Source organism: Malurus melanocephalus, unplaced genomic scaffold, assembly GCF_030028575.1.
Source record: "Malurus melanocephalus ecotype Western Australia unplaced genomic scaffold, MMel_1.1 scaffold_208, whole genome shotgun sequence".
Classification (NCBI taxonomy): domain Eukaryota; kingdom Metazoa; phylum Chordata; class Aves; order Passeriformes; family Maluridae; genus Malurus; species Malurus melanocephalus.
The window spans coordinates 212,216-227,173 of NW_026623440.1; the positions used below are offsets into that span (position 1 = coordinate 212,216).

Below are 14,958 nucleotides of genomic sequence, written 5' to 3' on the forward strand. Positions count from 1 at the left end.
TCACAAGTATTGTTTGTGTTAGTTTTTAAGTTTCAGTGGTCTATAATGTCTGTTATTAATAGAGCCCTTAATGGGGAAATTAATATTGGGTGTGACATAAGGTCAGTTGACATGGCAAGTTAGTCAAACTGGGCATAATACATGCATGCAGAAATTACAAGATTATACGTATGTAGGCTTAATATGCACTTAGATACAGACATAATCTGTAACCATAATAGATGTAACCATTTGAAGTAGGAATGGTTTGGTAATAACAGTTCATTAAAAGCCACCCTTCAAGGTCAGTAGTCTTTTTGCTTTTATTTGATGCAGGAGTAGGAGGTTTTTGAGACAAAGCCTTCTAATGGACTGCAAATGAAAGGAGAGAGAAGGATTAAAGTGTGCTGGAGTGTTCTGTTCACCTCTCAGAAGCATTTATGGAATTTCCAATTTAGGTAAAGGTGTTTCTGACAGCATTGAGTTAAGGGATATCTGTCCCAGGTGACTCAGAGTTCCACTTGGTTGACCATAAGAGATTTTCCTTTTCTACTTTAGCTTTTTGCAAGTTACTGTACCCTGTCAGTCATCTTGTCTTTGAATCTTGGGGTGATAAAGATGTGGGAGGCAACAGCTGAACTGGAAAGAGTATTTCATAATTGCCCTGAGTCAGACAGCCAAATCCAGCATTTCAGGCTGGCAAGCAGTGCGCCAAGAAGAATAAATCCTTTTTGCTATGTCCTGGATCCCTTCACCCACTCCTAATAACTTCATCAGCTGAAAACCAAGCAGAGCAGACTCTGTGAAATCTAATGAGTTGAGACCTGCTCAGGCGTATTTACTGGGAATAAGTGATCATGCTGATTTAAGGAGAAGGGTAGTGGAAAATCTGTAACTATGTCTTTTATTCCTATTAGTTTTGATTGTGTGAAGTTACCGTGTAATTGCCCCATTTGTCTGAATGATCTTTTCTCCTCCTGGCTGGGTTRCTGCCATCATCTTGTTCAATAAAAGCCTGTGAATTATGTGTACCAAACACATGCCTGTGGATGGTCAGTGTAAAGTGCACAGCACATCCCAGCACCAGAGCATGATGCTACAATTAATGATCTCTTAACCTTTTCCTTGTAAAACTTTGATTTGGGAATACATCCATAGCTAACATTTCTTTGGACTGGGATTTTAGATTTAAGCTTTGTGGTRGGATGGTAACTTTCTTAAGGGTTTTGTTTTGCTTGAATTTTTATGTGATAGTTTTAACTGTAAGATCCAGATTACCATACATTAGGCAAGTTTACTTCATTTTCACACTTGGAATTAACTTACATGTCTGATGACTATGATTAGCATAAAAGAAAGCATTTTATGCGCCTGAATCTTGGATGTTACAATAAGCTTATTTTTGTTGGATTCCGATCTTATTCAAAACAAGATGACTTTCATGAAAGACCAGACTTCTGTAGGTTCTGTTGTGTTGTATTTTCTTCTGTATGTATTTCCAAGTATTTTGCAGRATTATGCTAACAGGATTACAGAAATACATATTACAAAAGAAGTTATGTAGAAAAAAGTTAGTATGCAGCTGAGTTTACATACTTTGCTTTCTTCAGTCTTAATTATACTTGACACTCAGTGATAATAATTAAATTTACTGATTCCCATGACCAGCCAGAAAGTACCTTGTGATGTTTATGAGTGARCATGTATTTGTTCCATGCCAAAAGAAAGCTATCCAAATCCTCTTGATTGTGCTACWCTATAATCATGAAGGTCCTGTGTAGGTACCTATATAAGCTCTTTGAATGAAGGATTTTTGACACCCATAAATATCTGATTAGTATTGCCAGCGTTCAGCTCTCTTGCACATGAATCCATAATCAACATTTTGCTAGAGGGGATGCTCCAGTTCTGGTAAGACATTGGAGATTTCTGCATGATTGCTGTCATTAGGACAAAGGCACTGATGATTGAGCAGAGCTTTTATTGTTTCACCRGAGTCCCATAAGCAAAAATAATCTGGAACAGGTAAGAACTTTTCTAATTACCCCCAACCCCAACACACACGCACACACACACAAAAAAAGCATATTACAGCTGGAATATGCTTCTTGGATGGTTTAATCACATTTATGACTCACAGAAGTGTATTTCCAGTCYACAGAACAAAAGCCAGAGTCCAACATTCTCATTTGTCTCTATGAACCAGATATCTTCCTCTTTCTTTCATGTCCTCTGTTGTGAAGTTGYCTGTACAAAAGCTGGTCAAATGCAACTCTAATGTCCCTTTCAAAGCCTGAAATAAAAAAACGAAGTAAAGCAAAGCTTCCATTGGTGAAATCTTGCAATTAATAATTGTCCCATCTGTTGGTAACATTCTGCCTGGAGCCAACAGCTGTCCCTTATTCYCAGCTACACAAGAGAGGTTCATGCACTGAACTCTTACAGGGATAGTGTAGTGCTTTTATCAATTTTTGGTTGTCGTTTATTGTTTAGTCCCCTACTGATACTTTCTTGTTAATTAATCAAGTTTGATGACAGTCATGGAATTTCCAGGGAGGTTAAGTGAACTTCCATAGAGGGCAATGGCTGGGTAGGGATAAAAGGTCTGAATTTACCACCCTGCTARCAGAAGGCTGCAGTTTAAGCCTGAAGGTTGAGTCCTGAGCTCTAGCAGGTATTCCCTGCAGATAGTTAGCCTGAGGGAAGAGCTGGAAGCACTTCCATAGAGTGTGTGGGGAGAACAAATACTGTTGGAACAGTAAATACATGGAAAATGAGAAAAGACACTGCAAGTTAATAAATAAAAGCATGCTTTGTTTTTTACTTTTACCTGTGGTGGTATTTTCATCCCCTGCCTGAACTCACCTGCCTGTTGTTGTCCACAGAACCTGCAGTGGGCACGGGATGTGCTGCTGGGCAGCGGGGTGCCCTGGCAGCAGCTGAAGCACATGCCTGCACAGGGCCTCTTCTGCGAGAGGAACAAGACCAATTTCTTCAACGTAAGTTTACAAAGCTGATAAACACAGCGTGCTTTCCCAGCCATCACTGCAACACCTGGTTCTCATTTGAAAGGTTTGCAAAGGGATGGGGATGTGAAATTCCACACAGACAYGTTAAACAATCCATGAGCAGCTAAAGGAAGGGAGAATTACAGAGATATTTACTGGATGAATGTCCCTCTTGAAGGAAACCACATTAGAAGGATTATTTCTGATGAGCTTGAAAACATGGAAGGAGAAGCACCAACATTTTTTCAGTTATGCATTKTTTACCATATACTTGATTGCTGAGCCCTCTTAAAAAATTCTAATTTTATTCATGTTAATTATCCTCTTGTTTATTGTTTCTCAACTCAACCTGCACTTCTCATGATGGAAAGTAGTGCAATATTTGCTCTAAGAAATCCCCTGAGTKGGAAGGAGCTTTCTTGTGCTCTCCTCTCTGTTAGCATGGCTCAGCAGAAAGTGTCTGCAAGTCCTGCAGTGAGGCTCCAGCAGTGTCACAGGGACTGTCCCTGTGYCCCTGTCCCTGTGGCTGTGCTATCTTGCACCAGRGTGTCTGTGCCTCTCACTGACATGGGACACAGAATATTTCTGAGACTTACACAGGCATTTATCTATCAAATTCCCTGCTGTGATTGCCWCTTACAGACTGCTGTTGTCTTTGGTATCTTTGGCTTTTCTGTGGTAGGTTCCAGGTTTTTGTGACTTTTGTTCTTTTGTGATAGGGTTCTGTAGGAATTCTGGTTTGCAGTGTGTGGTGTGAGCCTGGGAGATGCTCTGTTTGTCATTCTGGGCAGTTTACAGTCCTTACCTGTTCCGTGGCTGCCAGTGTTTTGTGTCTTTCTTTTGTGAATTTTGTGTCTCTGCTTCCCCATCCAGTGCTTCTGTTTTAGTATTGTAATTGTGAAATTTGTTTCAATTTYATATCTAGTTAACATCTGTCTTAATTTTTGCTGTATGTTGTGTTAATTAACACCTCTGTGCAAAGCTCTGGCACAAGGTAAGTGCCCTTCTCTGATTRTAATCCCTCAGATGGGCTGAACAGCTAAGGAATACTGACAGTGGTTCAAAATTGATTCATGGATCAGTCTGCAAAAAGGGTTTCTATATCATTGCACCTTTCTGGAGAGAAGTTTTGATTAACAAGTATTGTCTGCCAGCAACTAAAGAGCATGAACTCATCTGATCACTCCCCTCCCATACCCCCCAATGGGATGGGGAGGAGAATCAGGAAAAAGGTARAGCCCATGGGCAAAGATCAGTTAAATAATTGAAATAAAGTAAAATATTACAATAATAGTAATGAAAAGGGACAGTAGAGAGGAATTAAGCCCAAGAAGAACAGATAATGCAKAATACAACTGGTCAGTACCTGCTGAGCACCACCAGTTCCCAAGCAGAAATCGGCCCCTCCYACCCAGTTTCCCCCAGTTTCTATACTGGTTTATGTACATACCTCTGTTCTACCCTTTGGTYGGTTCCAGTTAACTTTCCTGGCCATGCTCCTTCCCAGCTTCTGGTGCACTTCCTCACTGGCAGAGCCTGGGAAACTGCTTTAGAGTAAGCACTGCTTAGCAACAACTACAACATCAGTGTGTTATCAACATTATTCTCACACTGAATCCAAAACACAGCACTGTACCAGCTACTAGGAATAGAATTAACTCTGTCCCAGCTGAAACCAGAGCACAGCCTGATAGGGTAGACTAAACAGTTGTGCCCTGATTAATGGCTACAATGCTTTGTGCTGGTTATTTCCCTGCCTTATCTGCCAGTTTTCCCTACAAAAATCCTGCTGTGATTAGCTCTTCAAACTGCTGAATGCTTTGACTCAGATTCACATAGTGCAAGTATTCTTGTAGAAATTAATCGACTTATTCAACATGCTTCGAGCCAAGTGTGAACTTTGCATGATCAAGGCTGACTTGTTCATCACTGCAGGGTTAAGTGTCAAAAGTATTCTGTTTTAATGTATGAGGAAGATGAGCAGTGGGGAGCTAAGGTGTGTATAAGGGAGTGTTTCTACTTGAAAATGTGAATTACCACATTAAGAGAGATCAGTGGTTGACCTAAATTGTSTCTAGTTTTTGAATGCTAATGCTAGCTAATTTAATTTAAAGAGATTCCGCTATATTCCTAGGTGGAATTTTCTAGCATTATTTCAAAAATTAATTATTTCTTATTCTGCATACTGATATTTTTATACTCTGAAGGATAAAAAGTGCTAGTATAGATTCTAGACAGCAATATAATAATGCTATTTTGTAAATAAACAAAAACCTAATTCCCATAATTGATTTCTTTAATCAGAAATTAGATACACTTTGAAAGGATGACYTTCAACAAAAGGTGTATGCTGGCCCAGTGTAATATATTGGCAATACTATTAGAAAAGAGAGAAGGTATTTGTAAATGATATTCTCAGTTTGMACTTGGGTCTGTCTACATACAAAGGTAGTTTTAGTCTGGAGTCCTCCATGTAGACCACAGCCTTCAGGCTTTAGAAATTTCACTTTGGGGACTGAACTCCAGTCTCAGCTGTGGGGACATCTTGACTTATTCCTGCATGCATGTAGGTTAGTCTTCCTGGTAACAGGCACGAGTTTAGCATGATAAAATATTTTGGCGGTCTCATTTTCTACCCAGCTATATTTTCAAAATCCTCTTCGAGTAACATTGTGTGAAGCATGTGGCATTAATCCAGAACAGATGACACAGACATAGCACAGTGAGAAAATCCAGATCTGAGAAGGGAGAGGGCTACAAGTGCCCATGACAAAAAGCTGGTGGTGTCAGCTGACATTMCAGAATTGGACAAACCTAAATCAGTGAACAACTTGGAAAACAACCCCTCAGCTCTGCGTTGACCTTGCYTGGGTTAAACCACAGCTATTCTGTTCTCATGCAAAGCTCCCAGCCAGGCAGTGGGGAAGCAACTGAGCTGCACCATCTGGGTCAGTGCTCAGAGCACACTCTGGTGTGTCATCCCCTGTACAGATGGTGGTGCAGCCCACTGTCCCAGCTCCTGTCTTCACATACAGAGTTGGGTGATAAAACACAAATTCTAGCACTCTACAAAAGTAGTTTTATCTAATCTTAGAACTTAAATGGCCAACCTTAAAATTTTCTAAGCATATTGATGTCCCTCAGGGTTATTTTCAACAGAAACCTTTTCCCAAAAGTGTTTATTTGCTTCCATGAAAGGTATTTGGTTTTATTTTTGAGAACTCTTTAGCCTTGTGATACAAAAGAGTTAAATGAATGTYTCAGTGGTTTTCTGTAGATACTTAACTACTAGAATACCTTTTTCTTCTGGAGCAAGTAGCACTGGTGTTTTTAATCTCTTGTAGAGAAGATTCAGGGTTGTTGAAATTACAGCTGACTCAATTTTACAAGTACAAACAACAGAGTGCTGGAGAGAAAGCTAGCAGCTCCTCCCAGACATTTTATAAATCATGTATACTCCTAGTAGAATTATTTATGAAATGTTTATGACAGCACTGTATGAAAAGAAATAAACCTGGGTAAAGCTGTCTCTTGTTAAATTTTACTGCAGAACTGCTGGTCGGGATCTGTGTGTCATGGGCTGTTGTATAATTTGTTAGCTGTCACTCAGTTGTGACTTAATGAGCAAAAAAGGCACGTTCAGTTAGCCCTGATTTCTCATTTGACATATCAGAATAATGTCAGGATGCTCAGAACTTCACTTTTTCAGTTCTAAGAAAAAATAGTGTTACTGCATTATTGTACRTATTTGTTGAACAGAAAAGAACAGCCTCGATTTTCTATGAGCAGGGGTTTTTGCATGTTCATGGCTTTATTAATGGTGSCAATCATATGGGCAATCATATGAATGAATATTGCTGTTAAATTTTAAGAAGTTTTAGCTGTGTTCCTATAAATTACTGTCATGTCTGTTTTGTTTGGCCATTTCTCTCTTGCACGTACAGGTACACTCCAGCTTTTCTCCTCTTCTTTTTCTCAGCGTGAGTGTAAATATATACAGAATTTTTTTTTTTTTTTTTTTTTTTNTGGTTTCTATAGTAACTAAATTAGAAATTATTTCAGCAGGAGAAAAAAATCCCAATATATTGCTTTATATAGTAGAGCACTTTCTTAAATATCCAGATTTCATGCTACTATTAATAAAACAAAGTTAAACTTTGTGCACAGATGATGGGCATTCATCAGGCTGTGGGTGGGTGGGGATTGTGGAAGAAGCATTTTGGTGGTTGAGCTCATGTACCAGCAAGTTCTCCATATGGTTTAATATACACTATTTGTATTTTCCTGGCACATCTTCCATGGTAATRATAATCTGTTGTAATAGAGATCTTGATGTCCATCTTTGGTAACTGYTCCCCACAGACAAAAACTGTGCATGCACACGATATACTATAATGTAGACATTGATGTGCATGAAGACTTGCTGCAGACTGTTACGGATAATTGTTCTATTTTTAATTCCAAAAGCAATGCAGTATTTTTATTCTCTTCTGTGTCTGTAAAGCCCTTCATTCTGTGGTCTGAGCAAGCAGGGTCACATTAAGGTGGGGACATCCACTGAGAGCCTGAAGCTGGAGACAGCAGTGATTTCCCTTTACTTTGCCTTTGTTCGTGCCAGGTGTGACTGGGCACTGGCAGGAGACTCTGCTGAGCAGAAGGGCAAGTTCTGGACACTGAGTAGCTGAAATCTAAATTTGGTGCTGCAAGTTTCTAAAGGTAGCTCTTATYATACAGCACGCTGTTAACCAGCAGGAGCTTTCTCTGCCACTCTCCATGTAGCAGGTTCTTTCCTTAGCTGTGTTCCAGGCTGAGAGTTACATCTGTCTGTCTTACCAGAGGAAAGTTGATTCTGAAAAGGAGGGCAGGGTGCTGGTTTGGGATTCTGTGGGACCAGAGGCATACAAGTGAATTTGATATGTAGGAAAGAAGGTTCTTATGAAGCTGACAATATAGAAGACAAAAAGGCAACATGCCCCAGCTCTCCTGGAAGCTGGGCAGTTCTATCAAAGAAGTTTTGCTTTATGCCTCAACTGTTTTTATACTTTCCCTAAGATATACATTACTGGTCGCTGTCAGAAATACGGCATTGAGGGAATATATGGGTTTTTCTTTTGATCCAATACAGTAGCCTTTGTTTGTTTCTCTCCCATTTCCTGAAGTGTAACCTCAGCATTAATAATTCTGATKACTTTGATTACAGTGAAAGATTTGGTACAGAATTTTATGTCTCTGTTAGGGGCAGATGGCTATGTCATCCAGGGGAAGAGGGAAATAGATTAAGTGTGCTCTGAACCTATTCTAGACATGTATTCTGCCCAGTCTGAATTTGGTACTAATGTTGCCTTGAAGAAGCCCCAAACAACATGCACTGCCAAGCCTTTCAGGGTTGTGTGAGACAMCCTGACTGAAACCTCAGGTTCAGTGTTTCCTGCCATGTACTCAAAAAACTTCAAACTGGAGGCAACAGMAGACTAAAACCACTTTTGTAGAAATTTCACCACTCTGCTTTCCTTCCTGTCCTTGGCTGGTGAGAGATCTGAGTTACTCTCCTCCTGCTCATAGTTGGTGCGTCTCTTTTTGGTTGGCAAATGTGCTTCCAGCTCCTCGACATCTGCTATGTGGGACACGAGCCTTCCGACCAAACTACTGCCATTTAAATCACATTGGGGGAAAATGGAAAAAATTTGAAGAAAACTTACAGTGCATCCATTGAATTGGGATTGTGCCCTCAGCATGGTGAGAGCTGGAGTTTAATCATTTATGGGGGCTCTAAGAAAATTAATGGTTATGTTTTAGTTTAATTGTGATTGATTCTGAAAAAATGTTGGTCTTTATAGTGCTTCTAACACTTTATGTGAAAATGAATATGAGGGATTGACAACTCAAATTAAAAAAAAAAAAAAAACTTAAGAAAAAAATCACAAGGGACATGCAAGAAATCACAGGGGTTTAGTTACTGGGTTTGCTGTTCTTACTTCTGAATTTTGGATGCCATTTTTATGCAACCACAAGGGAACAGAAACCACAAAGGAATAATTTAAAAAAAACAAACCCAYGCTTTGATTCCAGCAACTAGATAATGTTTGAAGCAAGTTATTAGACTTAGTACCATTTAATAGGTGMTATGCAAAAAAAGGTGTCTGGAAAAGGTGATCTGCACCATTAACACTGTGTAGTTGCAYTAAACAATATAGTAATGATACCAGAATGACACACAAGAACATATTTTAATAGTCTAATTTTTTTTTTACTACTTATTTTTCTCTTCTGTGCTTATAGTAGGTAGATTGAGGCATTTGTTTAGGAGATGGCTAAATCCCTACCTACTTTAGAAGACAGAATTGTCTTTAATCTCTTCAGGAGATGGCCATGAAATGTCAGTGTTTTCCCTGGGCAGGAATAAGCCCAGCACGAGCGAGYGCTCTGCTTTGTGAAAGGGCCGTTCAGTAATGCAGATCCTCCTGCCAGCTCTCCATCGACTGTGAAATATTCAGATGTTAAGTAAAAAATATGTCTCTGCTCCATATTTTCTCCTTGTGCTCGGAAGAACAAGCCTCTGTGGCATGGTTTGACAGTTCAGGGGTTGTGCTCAGGAGACTTTTGCTGTGGGGAGCTCTGCTGCTCAGGGACTGGGGGAGCCAAGGTTCTGGAGGTCAGCCAGTGCCTCTCCTTAGGCACAGCTACACAGACCTTGCTGCTGTGCCTCCAACACRCCTTGGAGCTGACACACTGCCTGCCTGGCCTGCTGCCCCAGGAATTTTAACAAGGATTTCAGAGCTTTTCCTACGTTCCCCAATAATGACATTATAAAACTATTGTTCTTCATCTCTGTGAGGAAACCATTTCTGGTGTGGGGAAGGAATATTTGTGTGGAAAGCTGCTGAGGAATAAATGAAAAACCCTCCAGGAGTCCTTTCTGAGCCAAATGATTGAATAATCATATGCCTTAATTTGTAAATACAGTCAGCTGTATAAATGCCATATATTTTATGGTCACAGTACAAGCTAAAGTTTGGAAGACTGAAAAAGGAAAACAAATCAGTGTTCTCCCATTCTCTTTTTCTTGTTTTTCTTCCTTTTTGGTCTTTGTTAATTTTCTCCAGTTCCCTTCACTGTATTTGCTGCAGAGCAGCACAGTGTCACAGGTGTGATGCTTTCAGCACCCATCATTGCATGTCCGTTGAGTCACAGGATAGAGGAACTCCTACTGAAAAAATCATTGTCTTACCTGYCTGCAGATTCAGGAAGGCATATTTGCACCGATTAAATATAATTCTTATTTACAAGGTTATTTTTGCATCAAATCTAGAAGCTGGGTTTTTTTGTTTGTTTTTTAATGAAAACTTAAATTTTGGACAAGTTGGCTCATTAAAACACATAATAAGGTAGTAACCTGGCCCTTTTCTCAAACTGAAAGTCAATTTTATGCAACTGAATGTACAAGACATTRTTGACTCTGACTCTGTTGAATTTACTGTGTTTTTTGTGTTTGAAACAGGCAGACTGTTTCTTCATGGAAAAAGGTAGCTTTTCAAAAATCCACATATTYTAGTCAAGTAATCATATTAATGTCCATTGTTTCTCTAGTCTAGTGTGATAAATGGCTTCCACTGGGGRAAGGGGAAGCAGGAAAGTGTGATACAAGTTGTCCCTACAGTCAGAGTWAACATAAATTATTTCTTTTCTGACTTTACCCTTGATAGTTGTTCTTTTGTCAATAACAAGTCATTTTCCATCTTTGCCCCTTGTTTTTTTCATTTGTAAAGTTAATGTAATTCTACTCATACATCCCGGCTCACTGATTTTCTAGCATTTTGAAAGCATGCTGTTAGTGGGTACAGAGGAGTTTGTTCTCTCATTCTCTCTCACTTGCTCTCATGTGTGCTCACTTTCTTATGAAATYTTAATACCAACTGTGGGACCAAAGGTAAGCAAGGAGTTAACTGTGCAAGTGAAACTTTCWTAGTGATTGGCTTGAGACCAGAAACCCAGTAAGCAATGAAGTCTTAAAGTTGCCTATAAAAAGCTAGATAACTTTTTCAACCTCTGCCCAACATGTTATTTACAGTTCTTCACTCCATCCTCTTGGAAAAACAGAACTCATCAGTGAAAAATGTCCGTCGTTCACAGAGTTTCTGTCTCAATATATACACGCTGTTCTTTCTGGCCAACTTTGTAGGCTTCCAAGACCCAGCTAGTAAAGATGCCAATAAATCTAAATCCCTGGAGATATTAGCATGGGGTTTTCAACTGTCATTTGTGCCAGTGGATATTAAACAGCTATTTTTTTCCATTCTGTTTCCCTAGGAAAAGTTTCTTCTTTTGTTGAGTAGMTGAATTTCTAGGCAAAGGTAAGCAAGGGAGCAAATAACCAAGAAATAAATGAAGCTATTGCTTTGCAGCAAAGAGATTGTCACGGGGGTTGCAGTGTGTTACAGGACATAAGCAGTTTGTTTTAAATCTTAAGTGTCTAACAGTAACTGTTCCACCCACTCTAAACAGTATTTGAAAGGTGGAGGCTTGCTGGAATACTGTGTGAAGAGTGTCCTTTTACAAATGTGTGATGAATAAATCCATAATTTGATTTTTCCATCTGCTAGCTGTGTATCAGATACGGGTGGGAGAGCTACCTTTAGATGCTTAATGGGGTTACTTTTACACTTGGAGTGGGTTCTCTCCTCTTAAAAAAATTTAAATAGGATTTTTTAAAAACTAAGTAGACTTTTAAATACAGTAGAACAAGGTATTAAAGGTGGTGATCCATGAAAGGTCTTTARAAATACATGTTTTTGTATTATATGTCTATAATCCAGTTATCAGACTAGTTTTTGCAGGTTCTTACTGTGAGCTATTTCTCCTAGTTTTATAATGAAAATAAATGGCAGGAACCGTTACTTCAATGTAGACCGCTGTGTAAACAAAACAAAGCGAACAAAGCCAGAAAAGACTGAATCTGGAATCTTCGAAGAAAATCTAAGACATAGAATTGAATCTTTAATTAGCTGTCATTAGCATTCCTTTCTCCTACCAATTCCTATAGTTTCTATCTGGAAGCTTTGACACAGAATTCCTATTAATATCCGTGTGTGGAGTTCACACGAGAGTGTTGAGCAGGCAATCAATGTTCATGTGTCTGAAGTGGTGAAGTTGTGCCTTGTTGTCTTTAAATACCCCCTTCCTTTGTTGTAAAACTGATGGAATCACTCTGAGGAATATTCATGTAATGGATGTAGAGTTTTCTTCAATGTGTCCTTCTTAGGAGAAACTGTGTGTGCTACAGCCAGGATGAACTGTGCTTTTTGATGAACTCTTTCTAGCAGTCATATTTTAAGAGGATTTTATGATGTTAATCAAGGCAGTTTCCTCTTCTATATATYCAATATTGTAGATATTTCCAGGACTGCTTTTGAGGTAGATATCAACCTGTATCTGATCTTGCTCAGTACAGCACTTGTCTGTTCCATATTCCAGGTATGGCAGATTTTTTTCATTCCTGTGTCTTGTCTGTGTAAAAATACCAATCTCACTCTGAAGGTGAAAGGCCCCAAATAGCAGGAAGGGAACACAAACCCACTTCCATGRCACAAACAGCTCATCCTGCCTTTCTGGAACCCTGTGAGAGTTTCATTCTGCATCAGTGATGATTTTAATCTACCTGGAGCTGTGGTGATTTATTGTAACTTTCATTCTTGTAGAAAGAAGAGAAAAAATAGTGGAATTACCTTTATTTTTTTAAGAAATGTATTTAATGAGAAATATTCCAGGAATTTCAGTTCTGTGGAGAAGGATATTTTTCATGGATATCCACTGCCTTAGTGTAAAAATGAAAACAGAAAAACATGGCATGAGAGCAGTATGATGCAAGTCYGTGTGTACCTGTGCAAACAGGTGGCATTTCTAGATAAACATGTTTAACTTAATGGCTGTAGCAATATATAATTGGCCAAATTAAAAATGTTAAGATGGAGAAGATAAGATGGCAGATAGGTAAGAGCATATTTGTTGCTGTGTAGGCTGACCATTTTGCTGGCTGACTGCAGTATCACTGTGTGGAGCTGAAATGTGGACATTGAAGCAGGAGTTCTCTGAGTAATAGTACTCCATCCTTTTGGCAAAATTCCTGAAGTTAGAGGAGTAAAAATATTGAATATTGTATAGTGTATTATTGTTCCAGACTCTTTGGCTCCTGTGGAGGAGGTAGGATTTCCTGGCATAATATGAACACTTTTGGAGTTTGTGTGGTAGCTACTATAGGAAACAGCAGGGGTTGGCCACTTAGACAAGGTGACTTTCYCAGCCTCCTGAAAGGAATTAAAACCAAAGAGGATTGAGTGTGTGAGTGAAAGTAATGAAGCCCATAGTGGTCAGTATTTCAGCATGCACCTCTGAACACTCAGGTGTATTACTCTGATCTGACAAGAGAATTTCTTTAAGAGCTTGAGTGACAAATGGCTTTTTTCCAGCAGCTTTTATGGCCTTTGTTCTATTCAGTTGCCTCCTCATCTCCTCTAGTTTGCTTACTCACCTCCTGTCAATAGTTTCACAAATTTGGCTTTTATGAAGTTTAATTTTTCTATAGGTTAGAGGAAGCAGAATCAGAAAAAAGCCCCACAAACTTTTTCACTTGAAGCACTTCCTAACAGTTACTCRGAATGAATTATGAATTTTGCTGGCTATTTGGTTTGCTGACACAGTAAAAATCAGAACTGAAAACTCCTACTAGGTCATTTTCTATTTCAATCTTTATCTCTTCAGCTGTTCACTGTGTGTATATTCAAAGTGTATTAGCKCTTAGACTATGATCTCCTGCTCAGCAGACTGAAACTAGTGGGAGTCATTAATATAATGGCATTTTCTTAAGTATTCAGATGTTTGAGATCATTTAATGAGCTTGGTGTAACAGCTAAAATGATTTCTGTTTGCACATACTTGGTTTACTCCTCGTGACAGACTATGCTCAGGGTTTAAGAGTATATGTTAGGGTTTGTTGCTTCTTTTTTTCTTAATTAATAATATAACTATTAATTACAGCATTTCAGAATCAGTGAGCTCCAGTTATTTCAGTGATACAGATCCTGACGTGACTGAAGTATTTCCAGTGGGAAAAATCTGGGCAAACCTGAAGACAGGCCAGGCCTTTATGTTCATGCAGCTCATCCATGGAGAAGTGTGTGTAACCATCCCAAACTCTGACACTTCAACACTGCCTTCTGTCATGGCTGATCTGCTCAATATAGAGTACATATTTTATGTTTGTAATCCATGTGTTTCACAGCTCGTGGCAGATTCAGTGTTGAAAAAACTTAAATAGAATCATAAATCAGATTTTAAAGAGAAATAGGACTTACAGGCCAGTGTAGTTGTATAAGGAAGATGGGATTCCTGATGTGAATGCAGTGCAATTATTTCAAAGGTATTTTCTTGGTAGCATAAGAGAAAATAAATACTCAAAAAGGGCATTTAAGTGTTGAAATGAAATGCACATTCCAAATACTTTGTAAGCTGAAGTACTGACAATGGGATAAACTTAATCCGTAAAAGCTGTATTTAGTGACACATTAAGGTGCTGTTTTCATGCCTATAACGCAGTGGTTTTTCCAACAGGCTTGAAAGAAAAACATATGGCTTTGTTTGCCCTTAGACTGACAGCTCTGTACTAAAGGTCTTACTGAAAATTACTTACTTCCCAGCAGGTTTTWGGTCAGGGTATTTTCACTGTCATTTTTTTTCCAATTAATAATAAAGCAAAAGTATTTTTCTGAATTATTTWTACTAAAGAGAACATTACTTTCAGACCAACAAAAATAATACTTCACATTTTTAGTGTTTCAAATAAAACATGCAACTATGTACACAGACATTTTCTGAAAGTTAAGCTTATTTCAAGCAAAGATTTTGGAAGCTTAAGCTTTTACTTACAGTTTTCTTAAAAAAAAAACTTCAATATTTAAATTGCATGAGCAAATAAGTG

At 38.7% G+C, this 14,958-nt stretch overlaps 1 protein-coding gene across 2 annotated transcripts in view; it reads left to right on the forward strand.

The window, feature by feature from the left end:
- CABIN1 (calcineurin binding protein 1) overlaps window positions 1–14,958 on the forward strand; it is a 104,562-nt gene that overhangs the window by 42,678 nt on the left and 46,926 nt on the right. For both annotated transcript variants that reach the window (XM_057373879.1, XM_057373880.1), the window contains exon 29: window positions 2,865–2,978. In XM_057373879.1, coding sequence (XP_057229862.1) covers window positions 2,865–2,978 — 114 coding nt within the window. The remainder of the gene's footprint in view (window positions 1–2,864; window positions 2,979–14,958) is intronic.